This window comes from Temnothorax americanus, unplaced genomic scaffold, assembly GCF_048541705.1.
Source record: "Temnothorax americanus isolate GAGA-0224 unplaced genomic scaffold, ASM4854170v1 Scaffold111, whole genome shotgun sequence".
NCBI classification, from domain to species: domain Eukaryota; kingdom Metazoa; phylum Arthropoda; class Insecta; order Hymenoptera; family Formicidae; genus Temnothorax; species Temnothorax americanus.
Window position 1 is genome coordinate 159,833 of NW_027509244.1, and position 14,465 is coordinate 174,297.

A 14,465-nucleotide genomic window follows, 5' to 3' on the forward strand; every position below is an offset into this window, starting at 1 on the left:
ATCGAACCTCCTTAAACTATCAACTTTTTCAACTATATGCGTTTCCTCGAAAGATATGCAATTATCTGGTGACGACTGTACATTTGTATAATATTAAAACGCAGTTCTCTTGCAGTTTATACGACATACCTGTCGCCATACCTGATGCCGTCAATTAAGAAAGATATCGTGTTAGGGCAACGCGAATCGGCGGAATACGTCATCCTTAAAAGATTCGCGATGGAAAATATCGATAAATCAAGAAAAAAAGTCAATTTAAAACGGTTAAAATACGTTTTCCGGGATATAAATCCCGTGTAGAATCTTCTTTCCCGTCCCAAGATTCTGCCCTGTGCCAAGATTCTTGCGCGGCGTGGTTCGTGTATCATGGCGTGCTTCCTATCGCTACGAAAAATAATTGCGACGGCGGTGTCGCATTTAATTTCGCGAAGCTCCAGTGAGAACCACGTCTAGTGCACCCTGGGCACGCGGGCGTTTATCTAGATAAATTGATGCACGTACCGATAACGTGTACCGCGCGCGCTCCCACGAGCAGCCGGAACGCCGCGGCCCGGGGGACGTTCACAATAATAATTACTGTTGTCGGCTCGCGACACGGTACTATATTGAGTTATTCCGACGCGAGTTTATCAAAGTGGGTCAAGCGATTCAATAGCGGCCGCGATGAAGGAGAAACGGCCTCATCGTCTTTAACGGTGTGGGTGGTGGACATGTGTGCGCGATGCCCATAAAAACCGCGCATGTAGGAGAGTCGTTTACGCGCCGATTGTACACCAATCGCCGGGGATATCTGCGCTTACGACGAAAGAGAACGGGGAAGAGAGAAGAAAAGAAAAAGAAGAATCAATCCCCTTTCGCGCATCAAAATCGGCGGAAACGTCTCACCGCAATGACGCGAGGGACGCACGTTAGCTCATTTCTTTTAATCACGCAAGGAAGCGGATTAAGAGATGATTGTTTTACCTTCCTAATTACACCTACGCCAAACGGCGGAAAAAAGGCAAAATATAGCCGACCTAAACACGGCTTCCAATAGGTTAAAAATTTATTGCCTGTATTATTCCCTGTTTCTAGTGCCTGTGTTTTTCATTGTGCATCCAGCTTTATTCCTGCATGATTTCTTATTCCTAATCGCTAATATCTGTTCCTTGTTCCTTATATTTTTGACTGTGCGGGGGCCTTAATGTTCTTTTCGTTCTTTTTTCCTGCGATTTGATTGACCATAAAACGTCTTCCAGTAATGTTTTAACGTCGCGGATATCGACTTGAAGTATACAAAGCTGTCTTACACGGAGAAAATGGTTCTGCTAAAGTATTTAAAAATTTAGCTATGATACCTATATATCTGAAAACAATTATGTTGGACCATTTAAATCATTATATTGGACACTCGAGTTGGATGCTAGAATATCTTTTTGCAACATTATTATCATACTTGAGCGTTCTACATAATTATTTAATGGTTTAATGTAATTATTATTTTTAAATATGTATCTGACATAATTATTATTTTTATAATTTTCAGCAAAACCGTTCTTTCCTTATATAGAAATAGTTTTAAAAATAAATTGCAAAGTTGAAAAATTTGGTAAGATATGCGTAAATATCCGATATATTTTTGAAATTTTTGTTTCATATTTTTTCCCTTTCTAAATTCACTTCTATAACATTTTCCCTCTCTTTTCCATTTTGTAAGCTTTGTTTCTCTTATAACACGCTCTGTTACTTTATAGCTTATTCCATAAATCTATTTTTAAAACTGCCATTTACAAATCTCAGTAGGAAATAAACAATATATTTGGTCAGCAATTTTGCTTTTAAACAACCTCATGTCGGTTGAAATCATAATGCTTGAGAACCAACCTGAAGCTTTTACTGACTGAAATAGATATTCTGATAATTAGTCTCTGCATATATAGACACTGCAATAGAATTCATCTGAAATGTCCGGTCAAATTCGTTTTTGGTATCCCCTATATAGTGAGAATTGGAACAATAATTTCAATTGCAAACGCGATAACAATAACGAAGGCGAAACGAAATTCCGTTGTACAGGTATTTTTTCTGTGTAATACCCTTGACGAAACGGAACGGTAAAACAACCTACCTGTAGCATTCAACAATGGCGTTACATTAAAGGTGAACAGTCAAGTCATCGATGAAAAATTAACCGAAAGTAAAGAACGAAATAAATGATGAAGAAACTAAAATGGGAAAGGATTGACCAGAGAAGAACGGAAGGGTGAAAAACGGAAGGGTCGCGTGCCTATTGTTATACTAAAGTACTTCCGGAGTCACAGAGCGAAGGCAACAGAAAAGAGAAAGTGTTTTACCTATGTTTCGTGAGTTATCATGCTATTCGTGAGTTATGAATGTTGCCTTATCGAAACGCTTGTCGAAGACACCTTCCATCACCGTCGTACTGTTGTGTGTGTGTGTGTGTGTGTGTGTGTGTGTGTGTGTGTGTGTGTGTGTGTGTGTGTGTGTGTGTGTGTGTGTGTGTGTGTGTGTGTGTGTGTGTGTGTGTAAACGCGCGTTTCTTTCCATATTAACACGCGCCACGAAAATTCTGAATATGGATTTCTACAAAGCTCGAAAAGTGCGTAACTATATCCTTATACATTCAACGTTCAAAAACCAGCACGTGTCAGACACGTGTGACCCTTATTTCGACATGCCACCACAAAATGCCAAAGACAAAACAAAGTATTTTCTCGTGTGCAAATGTTTAAACGAAATTTTGCATTAGTCACGGCAGTACTTTCACGTCAACGAGTTATACATGTAACTTCTCAATTTTTGTCATGTTTTCTTTGAAACTTCGTATTAAAAGCAGATTCGAAATCAGATATACAAAATCTGGCAAAAGTGCAGCTAGACAGCTGAGCGCGGAATTGCGATGGAAATACGCAATATAAAAAGTGACACCCTAGCTCTTCTCAGTTCTATAACTCGAAAGTGATAAAATTACGTTTGTCCAATGATTCAGTGTACGACGAAACACAGCGCGATCGTTATCGTAACAGACATTTCAGCGATGTAAAATGTTTGAGAGACAATTGAGCAATCTCATACGGTCGTTACACGACCGTAACCAAATCTTTCATCCCCGCTGTTACGCAATAATAAAGTGAAAGCGCGACCGTCGTTACTTTGCGTGTGCACAACATCCGATTTCCACAGCTGTTATTCAATTAACCCTTATCGGGGACGTGAAGTTTTCTTCCACGAGCGGGACTCACTTCTCTCCCTTTCCCACTACTTCTCGTGCTTCCCATCGTGCCCCCGACTAGGGATGGTTTTTTTACCCCTGACCGAGCACACATAATCGCGCGATTTATCGATACTCGCGCGAAACGCGTGTCGTTTGCCTGGTCTCGAGGAAGATGCGCAACAAGTGTGTCTGGCACAGCAGGTAGATGTTGATGCACTTTTTATTTATACTATATATTATACCTGCGTGTGTATATCCGTCCCTCTCTCTCTCCATAATTTTATGCCGTCAATGCCAGAAATTCTCTCGAATTTCATGGTGCCACGTGCCGAGTTTCATGACGAAAGCACGACGGGATCTCGTTTTCCTTTTTTCTTCGTAACATGAAAAAAAAACACTAAACCGGCGTGTCCAACCGATATTTCACTGAAGGCGTAAACAATCACAACAAAATATAACCCACGACGAAATGATTTTCGTGAATGTAAAGGAAACCGACTGGTTCGAAATACGACAATGCGGCAGTTATGCACAAAATACACGAAGAACAAACTGAATGAGCAAAAATTTGAAAGTAAACCTTTCGCCCGTTGGGCATTGTATTCATCGAAGAAATTATAAGCTTTCAGCGGAACTATTGGAGAACCCGTCATAATTAGCGTACACTTCTAGAATCAGTTCCATTTTCCGAAAACTGATGATTTACCTTATCGCTTTCACCAAAATATTTACTTTATCGCTTTCACCAAAATAACGCAACATATTGATATAACGATAAAATTCGTCGATACGATCGTTTCAGTTTTTTCATTCTCTGATTAATTTGTAGTTTAGATTTAACCTAAAATTAAAAATAAAAATTGCGTTTTTCAATGCATGGTTGATCACTAAACTAATAGTTTTGTATAATAGTGGCAACTTTTAATATCAGAAAATTTATAAATTAACTTCTGGTTTTATATTTACTAGACGATCATAACCCATCTTTAATAAATGAATGATGATGAGTACAGGAGGAGAAAAACGATCATAATATAATCCACGTGCTTATGGGGAAGACTCACACACATCAAAGTTTAACATACAATCTAAACACTATGCATTACGATATTTACTTACTTTTTTCAATAGCTTATTCCTAAGATGTCTGATGTCTTAAAATTTAAAATTACGTTTTTCTCGAATCCGGATGGACATTGATTGTTTTTGCCCTGTATCCTTCAAATAGAATTTGAGTTTTGTGCGTATTATTAATCAACATAGAATTCGATAATTTTGATGTAAACGTTTATAGTGATAAAAAATTTATAAGAAAACCTAAAATTTTGGCATAGACCGAATAATTTTGATGAATTAAATGATGTCGATTTCTTTTCCATAATTTATATTTGTTTGTATTGTCTCGATTTCTACTCTTTCACGGTTTTTTTTTCAAAACTTTAAAACTAAAACTTTTATTATCAACATTATTCTTGATTTATTGTATTTATCTACAATAAACTTTGTGTAAACTATAGGTGCTTATATTACACAATGCGTTTTGCGAAATGCAGTCTTTTTCTGAATTGTTTTACCAACATTAGAAATTTTTTTATGGGTAAAGGTTTACTGCAAATTGCTTAACCAACAACAAATAAATTATTCAATTGATTCGACATACATATATTAGTCAATTTTATTTATTCAGATTATTCTCCATTTTTTTTTTTTTTCAAAGGTATTTTCGGAGAATATACAATCAACCACAATAGAAATTATAGATTATTCTTAAATTTTCGAATTCTGCACTCTTCATGAGATATATTTATGTACAATTATAAAGAAAGGTAAAATTTCCAATATATACAATTCCCATACTGATAAACCGGCACGCATAATCACCAATCGCTACATATTGACGCCTTGCATCTTTATATTAGTTCGAATTGTTCCCTATCTAGTTATTATCGATTTCATATAATCTTCTCAACAATAATCTTTATTCAGTGAACAATAACGACGGTTTTACGCTCGCATTAGACTGACAGTATCAAAATTAAGCCGTTGTTAGTGTATGGCAATTGTAAAATTACGACCAAAATATCTGTGGCGGAATCTCACGCGCGTTATTATCAAATTCAAAGGAGCGAACCAGCGTGCGATACTTCCTGCTGATAATTTTATGTCACTTCCTACGTTATCTATCGTGATACCCGTCTCGCGACAGCGACACTCGTGCTGTTCGTCAAGTGACAGTCGATTGTGTCTCATTCCACCCGAAAAAGGATGCACCGTGCAATCGGGACTGCTCGATAAGAAAATCGTGAGAGCATATTCAGGTAATATAATATTCGTAAAATAATACCGTTTTTATTTTAAGCAAACAATTATATAGTTTGACTATTTTTAGCGTTACATTTTGGATATAGCAGAAGTACAATAATCACGTTAAGCGTGTGAGATTGTAAGTACAGGATAACAGTTGTCGTGGAAACACACGGATAATTTTTACGAGTACATAAAAGTAGCACAAATTATTTCTCTATCATTCGAAAAATATATTTTTTCTTCAAAGATTTTGATTAAGCAGATAAAGAAGTGTTTATTATTAGATTTTGATAGAATTCCTAATAAAAGTTGCGACATAGTGTAATGACTTCTGATCGGTTGAGATAGGGTAACTGGGGGGAATATGCCAGTGTGGGGAATATGCCACTCGTTATGTTTAACAAAGCTAGAAGCGTTGTTGTAAATACTGTGAAATTGTTAAAAATATTATATCTGACGTTTTGCTCAAGTTTTACTCTTACTTCCTGTCAGTATTATAGTTTTTATGGGGTAAGTACAGTATGACAAGTATGACAACGTGCTTTTTAGAATTAAAATTCTAAATTCATTCTTGTCTAAAAACATGTAAAAAAATATTTATTACATAGGCAAGAATGCCCTAAAGTTAAATTACTATACATATTTGTATATGTGGCATATTACCCCCACATGGAGGTAATATGCCACTTTTGCAACACTTTTATATTTCTTTCTTTTTAATAGTAAAGAATCAAAATATTTCATTAAAACTATATATAAATAACATAACAGACAAAAGAAGGAAAAAACCAGTATGCAAAGATACCTCAAAAAGAAAGAGAAATAGGAAAAAAAATCATATTTTTCTTAAGTGTGGCATATATTCCCCCGAGTTATCCTATTGCAAAATGTCAATGTTTTGTGATCTTAAAATTAGCAATATAGAACATGTGTATACTATTAAAACCGTTGGCATGCTAAAATAAAATAAAGTTATTTTGTGTTTTCTTCTTCTCCTCTTTTACTCTATTTCTACTTTCATATAACAATGTTTGAATTCGCTTTCGGGTTGATGCCGTGTATTTTGTGGATTTATTTTCTACGTTTCATGAACATTTCGATGCATTTAAAATAATAAATCTATTTTCATTATTTCTACTTCTTCACATTTTCTATATCTTTTTGTCAGATAGTTAATTAATTAATCTATGGCATGGTCCGAAGCACATGCACACCGCTGTCTGAAAGGCTTATTCTTTCCCTGTACGTATATTGCATGTGGAATAAAGGCTGGGATTGGACCTAAGTTCCTTCAGTTCTGATCATTCGCGCTCACACAAAGCCACGCGTCATCCCTATACTTATATTTACACTTATAATAACAGTTGTCGATTTAATTTGACAATTGTCTGGGTTACAATGAATGAAAAAAATGTAGCGAATTTAATTTATCTAATATATTTTAAAAAATTAGTTTACTTGCTTCATTTGCTTCATCTATAAATGGCAGCAGTTTGTCGTAACTCTAAGATTTTGAGATTTTGATTAAGCAGATAGAGGCGTATAAGTACTAAAACTTCGTGAAGTTATCTCAAAATACAAGCACACGTGCATGCCTCGCAATTCAGTGTTTGTCGTATGTTTACCATCGTTTACCGGAAGCGCGCGGCGATCTCGCGTGCCAACAATTCCGGGTATGGTTCGGCGATCGTAGACAGCAGGTGTCACATCATTGTCAGCCACGTGAAAGACATACAATTACCGCTCGGGTTATAAATTACTTCGACGACGCATTATAATAGAAAGTTAAGCGTTAAGTTCTATAATAAGTCAGAAGTATGTCAGAGTCGGATGTCGGAACACAGCCGATTGTTATAAATAAATGAGATAATTTCTTTTTAGAAAACGAATTTATCTCATGGATTGAACCATCAATTATGTTCCGACTGCTCCCGACATCCGACACACCTTACGATACATTGTAGATCCGGCCTTAACAATTTTTTTGTTGCGTGTTGCGGAACCGATGATAGCGCGCGACATGAGTACCGAAATATCTGCTCGATGAATTACGACGAGTGTGTAAAAGCGGTTCGACAAATTTTGCGCTAACTGCGTGCGTACTAATTGAAAACATTTTAATCATTGATTTTGAGATAGTTTTCCAGATCACTATATACAAAAATTCAATAGCTATATATTCTTGGGTATGTCTAACGTTGTCTATTATTTACTAATAGAGTGACAAAATATTAAAAAAAATAACATACAATATTATTCTTTGCTTAAGGAAAGTATGCTTAAGAAAATGACAAAAATGTCATGTAAAACGTATAATATATAATATTTAACCCTTAAATGACCAGTAGTGGGGTCCAGCAGACCCCAGACCCTTTAGAATAAAATGTTTTCAAAAGTTCATGCCAAAAATGGAGCTCATGCCCCCATTGATGATAGTTGAGTAATTGACCTACCCGTTTGTACACTTAGCAGTACTCAGTTTACTTAATTTTTTATACTATGTTGAAATTGAAATTTTAACAATATTAGCATTTTATACTCTTCTCTAAACCTTGGACAACATTGAAAAAAATTGTCATAACTAAACATAAAAAAATCAATGAGTAAGGAGACATTTTTCATGCTGGGGTCTTTTAGACCCCTCAGTGAACTTACGAGATTCTTGAGAGGTGTGGCATTTAAGGGTTAATATATTTTTAAAATGAGTGAATATTAGTGAATTTTATGTTTAATCTTTATTAAGATAGTTGCGTCTGACAGTACAATTTAAAATTTTATACTTCTAAGTCGACGTCAAAATATTTACAGTTACAGGCTGAAAACTGTTGGATAATTCTGTCCCTCACACACAGAACAAAAGATTATCCTTTTATTTTTCGCCTCCAATCGCTCCTTTACGTGAAAATCGAGGCCTATTTATTATTGTATTTCTAAAACTAAACTAAACAGTCAATAATTTCGGGTTCTTTTTTACTAGTATTATCCTAAAGTGTCTTTCTACTATATATCCGTTTTTATCACGTTCTTATTGTTCGTTCTAATTATTCAAGATACGAATTTTTGTATGCTTTGTGTTACGCAATGCATATAAAAAAAGTGCAATTTTTGATAGCGATTATCTCGCGTTCGAAACAGTCTTTTAAATTGTACGAACGTGTACATATCACATTTATTAACGTATAGTTAAATTTTCAAATTTTTCTTGTTTATTGCGATTCGCGAGACAACTACTTTAAAAGACCGAGTTATTTTCTTTTATAACGCTAACGCTGTATCGATATTACATAAACATAGACAACGAATACCATTAATAAATCGAGTCATTTTTGCGATTTGAAAACAGTCGAGGATTTGCGCTCGCCAAGAGTCGCAAAAAAAGAAGTGGACTGCGCGAAAAGTGGAACAGGCCGCTCGTACTCGTCTCCGTGACACTAATTATCCACTTTAATTCGTATGTCGAAATTGCATGCAAATTCTATGCGAGCAGATTCAACCACGGATTGCCATCCGGCACGTCTTCGCGAGTCAGTTGATTTCGTTCAACATTTAAATGCGGCGATATTTATGTGACAATGGCGTATGTTGTATATCGCTCTTATCTCACGGATCCGGACTCTTCATTTATGCATCTGTTTGTACACAGAATGTACTCGCGTTCCGCGATCGCAAGCGGTAAAAATAACACGTATTAGCGACAAAAATGAGATTAACGCGAAGAAAATATTTTGATCTCATTACATAATCGAATTAGAACGTGTAACAAGCTCTTTTTAAAAGCACAGAGCAACAGCGGAGTAAGAGGCTAAGAATACGCAATTTATTAATTAGATTCCGCTGAAATGAAGCACAGGTGTGAGATGATTAGATGAATGGACGGATGAACTGGGACAAGTGGAAAAATGGGGAAAATATTAAAACAAAAACATTGTTTGATAAATTTATTGATAATTTTATCATGAATTCGACAAAAACATCATCAAACTTCAGGTATTTTTTTAGAAATATTCTTTCGATAATTTATGGAAAGATAATCGACTCCATTTCTCCTCACGCTTGTCGCTTTGTTTAGCACCTGCATTTTGAATGAGTCGGAACTGGCTTGCCACTTGTCCCAGTCTGTCTTTGCTTAAATGATTTAGTGGAGTCGTCTTATTCAGGTAGAAGCGTGCAGATACTTTTACAAACGAGCTTCGTGGAATACCTCTCGAATAAACGTAGAAAAAGAGGAAAGAAGTTGGAGCGGTGCTTGAAGGGAGAACAACAGAAAGAAGAAGTAATAAGATAAAAGAGAAAAACAAAGAGGGGAAGAAAGAGATAAGAGTTACCTGCGAAAAGTTAATCACGATTGCTCGAGAAAAACTCGTTTCGCAATTTCTCGCGTCGCGACGGAAGAAAGAGAAACAGAAAAGGCGTTGAGACGCCGAGAGGAGAAAAAGAAGAAAAAGAGACGGAAGGAAGGGGGGAAGAGTGGGAGCGAGGCAGCAGCGCCGACGTAAATAAAGGCGGCCGACTCTCGTTTTGACGAACCGCTAATTTTGCCCGCGAAGGGTTGGAGTGTGCTGCAACCAGCAGCATTCATAAAGAAGCTGCTTGAAGGCTGTCTGTTCTAAATTCGAGACGATGACGGACGGACGGATGGAGAGGAGACTTCGCGCGCGACTCAGCTTCGGAACTTCGCTCCGAAACGCCTGTTGCGCCACTACACAACGCTACGCGAGTCGGCACTAAATCAGGAACGCGGGGCCGTTGTCTCTACGCGGCTCCCCGCGAACGTGATCCACGTGATCGCGATCAGACGCACTTCAGGCGGGAATCAAATCGCGCGCGAGTGCATGGCGAACGCATTAAACAAATTGCATTTAATTGCGAATTTCATCTTTTTTAATCGAAATCTTAATCTATCGAGCGTCCGGTTTTTTGTCCTGGATACCTTCAATTCTAAAGGGAAAGAAAAGATATCTAAGTCCGGCTTCTCCGTGACTTATTCGATGAGAATGAAAAGAGTTCTGTGCAAATTCGGAAATGACTCAAGAATTCTCGCGGTACCAATGCACGCGCGCCCGATGTAACAGACGACAGAAGATCCAAAACACAAGGAAGAGGAGGAAGTGGAGGAGGTGCAGATGGAGAAGGGGGAAAAAGATAGGAGAAACGGAATGAGCACCGGGTGGAAAGAGAGATGAGAAGCGTGAGTGCGACAAGGAAAACGCGAGAGCGAAGCCGGGAGAGAGAAAGAGAAAAGAGGAGGGGTGGAAGGGGTTGGCAAGCGGTACATTAGCGACAACAAAGGCTCTAAGACCTAAGAGCGAGAGTCATTGAGGTTACCTGCGACATCATTGACGACTACGTCGGCGATCAGGTTGACTCTCTGTCGCGACTGTTGTTGTTGTTGCTGCTGCTGATGCACTTGATGCAAGTTGCTCTGTTGTTGCGATCCCGTCAAGGGCAGTCTACCGGCGCTCGTAGCGGTACTCTCCGTCAGGATCACCGTTGGCACCACGGCTGCGGCGGCGGTGGCGGCGGCGGCGGAGGAGGAGGAGGACGAAGACGACGTGGACGATTCCGCGAGGGGGCCCGCCGTCGTCACGATGCCGCCGGCATTATCGTCGAGGACCGTCGCGGGTGTTTCACCCCCGCCGTCCCCTGTCCTCGCAGCCATTCCGGGCCTCGCGTGTCCCGGCGGATAGACGGACAGACAGACAAACGGACAGGCAAGACAAACGGACAGACAGGATTCCCTCCACCTCTCCCGCACGTTGTTCCCGCGAGCGCTCGCACTTCTCTTCGGAAGAACACCTACACTCTTTTACGTGTTCTCTTTCGGTCTCTCTCTCTCTCTCTTCCTTTCTCTCTTTTTCTTTCTTTCGCGATTCTGTCTCGCGGTAGCGCGCGCTCCGTTCCCGTACCTCTATTTCCACGCACGCACGCTCTCTCTCACTCACTCACTCTTACTCTTTCCCTCCCTTCCTCTCACTCTTACTCTTTCTTTCCCTCCCTCCCTCCGTCTCGTTTACTCGCTTTCCCTATCGTGCGCTCTCCTCTATCGTTCCCTCTCGCTCCCTCTCACGCTTCTGCCACTCTTCTCCGTCACTCTCGCGCACGCGTCACGAGTTGTCTCCCTCCTTCGCTCTCTCTCATACTCTCTCATACTCTCTCTCACTCTCTCATACTCTCTCTCACTCTCTCTCTCTCTCTCTCTCTCTCTCTCTCTCTCTCTCTCTCTCTGTCTCTACCGTCTCTTTTTACGACTACGCGCCCCGCGCGCGCCGGTCAGAGCGCCGTGTCCGAGAGCGTACCAAAACTGCACCACCGCCACGGTTAACTCGCTCGCTCGCTCCGGCCGCTCACTCCGTCCTCGTCTGCTTTATCTATCTATCTCTCTCGGTCTCTTTCTTCCGACGTCTTCCGTCCGTCTTGTCTGGTCTTGTCAGTCGAACGTCGGTATATCACGGGACGGCGGCATCGTAGGCACCCGCACACGTCACGCTTCACCGTGGAAAGGAGCGAACGGGTAACACGCGCGATATTCGTTAACCTTCCGTTCCCGTCGGCCCGTGAAAAAATGGAACGTTAGACAAATGTAGGTCTGTAGGACACTTCACTTACACTTTACATCGGGCACGGGCACTCCCTGAGTCAAGCGAGCGTCCGACGCACTGTCGCTCGCTGACAGTCGCGAGAGCCGTCAGGACCGTAGCGGCCGCGTCGCCCGCCACACGTTCGCATTTTTCTTTCGACACGCCGATCTTTCTTGCCTGTCTTCTTTCTTTCCGGTGACAAACGGAATGACCCACGAATCAACATCTCGGAAGCTCGAAATTTCAGCTCGCGTGATAGCGGAAAGCGAGTACCTCAGTACCGTAAGTTTACGCAGAAATTACTCTGAAGAGTCTGAAGTTTGTAGCGAAACTCGAGGGTCAGAGATGTGAGCGCGATGATCCTCGACCGGGCTAAACAAGCGTCCGCGCGCGCGCGCGTCGCTCCGATTCGCAATCGCCTCTCGATCCTCTTATTACTTATGTCGCGCATGTATATGCGGTCGAACGAAAGGGAAAATGGTAATCGCGTGACGACGCGCCGTCGTTTCCGCGATAGGACGGAAACGAAAGGAGATCAAGAAGAGGGCGAGAAACGGCGGAGAAAGAGGACTCGAGGAACGAACCCGTTACACGCCGCCTCGGTTAGCTAGGGCAGACCCGGTACCCTCGTTCCGGGCGCCATCGCACGCCGGTTACGGCACTGCGCCCCATCGGCGGGAGCTCCGTCGCGGGTGGAAAGACGCAATTTCCAAAAGGTGCCCGTCCCCTTCCCCGCTACCACCCTACGCCGCAGTCGCGTCGCGACCGGCGTCGTTCCGCGAATCTGGCGCTGCGGGACCAGCGGGGGGACGACCTGTGCCTGGTGCCACCGCCGGCTTTTTTGGCCGCTCGCGCGAGCCACGCGGGGGATCCGTCACGAACCTCTCCTCTCTCGCGCACGTTGGCGGCACAGATATACTGTGTCGGCGGCTTGATTCGCCGCCGCCAGCCGCCGCGTCGCGGAGTCGGCGGAGTATGGAGTACGACGATGAACGATGATAGGCCGAGCTCTAAGTAGGTCAGTTGCCGCGGTGTCCGATTGCCCGGCGCGGGCCGCCTTTACGCGGCGCACGTTGCATAACTCGTCACGCGCGACTTCACTGGACTTCACCGAGTAAAACCGCGTGAAAAAGGCTACGGTCCGCCGGACATAATACGGCCGTAATACGTTTTCAATGAACAATGCACTTGACTAACGCACTCCCCGGTCGCAGCACGGCCAGCGCCGTCTATCGCGAAAGCGCGCCCGTTTCAAAACGGCCTAAGCCTAAGGGGCCTATTCTGTAAAGGCCTATCTACATAAGACGCAGAACGCAAGTCGCAAGACACACGCACAGTCTACATGTCAATCTAACAAAGAGGTTAGGTTGACATGTAGACTGTGTGTGTGCTTGCGACTCGCGTTCTGCGTCTTATGTAGATAGGCCTTAAGTTATTTGTGCATTACGCACGGCTTGCACACCCTATTTTATGTTGCAAGTAGATGGAAAGTGGTCTATCACGCACGCGTAGCGTGCGCAATGGGCCACTTTCCATGCACGTGTTACATAAACGTTATTAATGATATCGTTACGCGCTTTGCGCAGCTTTTCTGTATTATATATGCGCAAAAGTTAACGTTTACAGAATAGACCCCTTTAAGGGGATCCTATACCCGTCTGTAATACTGACTTCTTGTTTTAACCTCAACTTGAGAAAACATTCGCTTTATATAAAAATTCTACAATGTATTGTTACAAAAAGACTGTGGCGTGGCTAGCGGATTACATCTAAAAATACGATACCGTTGTCAGAATTAGGTTTAGACTCTAAACAAAAAAGTTATCTGTGAAAAATGATTATTGCAAACGTGCACTAAAAGTGCACGCGCCCCACTTTTAGTGCACGTTTAGTGCACCTTTAACCAATACTATTGGTTATTAAAGGGCCACTTCGACCAAACTCCGATTAATTTAATCGTTGATTAAAGAGTTGCCAACATGACAAAATAATTAGTGTGATCATTTGTATTTCTGGCGATATAATCATCCTAACCCAATCTTATGTTACATTCGCTTTTTGTGTATTGTAGAAAAGAAAGATATATAACGAAAGATTGGGTTAGAACGATTATATTATATTATATTATCGTCAGAAATAGAGATGGTCACACTAATTATTTTGTCATATTGGCAACCCTTTAATTAACAATTAATTTAATCAGAGTTATGATCGGTGGCCCTAAAGTCGCACACGACCGAAAACGCCCGGGATTGCCGATCTCTCGATTCAGAGAGACATCGTCAGCTCGCGTTTTCTCGATTTCTTTTCGTCGTCTCGTCGTTAGAGAAATATACAAACGTGTTGAAATCGGTGCGCATTAAATA

At 41.1% G+C, this 14,465-nt stretch overlaps 1 protein-coding gene across 1 annotated transcript in view; it reads right to left on the reverse strand.

The window, feature by feature from the left end:
- The window catches only part of Ftz-f1 (ftz transcription factor 1), a 139,165-nt gene extending 125,768 nt beyond the window's left edge, over nucleotides 1-13,397 (reverse strand). Inside the window, exon 1 of the mRNA XM_077426452.1 lies at nucleotides 10,847-13,397. Within this exon, the coding sequence (XP_077282578.1) occupies nucleotides 10,847-11,180 (334 nt within the window). The 5' untranslated portion in view covers nucleotides 11,181-13,397. The remainder of the gene's footprint in view (nucleotides 1-10,846) is intronic.
- Between the last annotated feature and the right edge of the window lie 1,068 nt (nucleotides 13,398-14,465).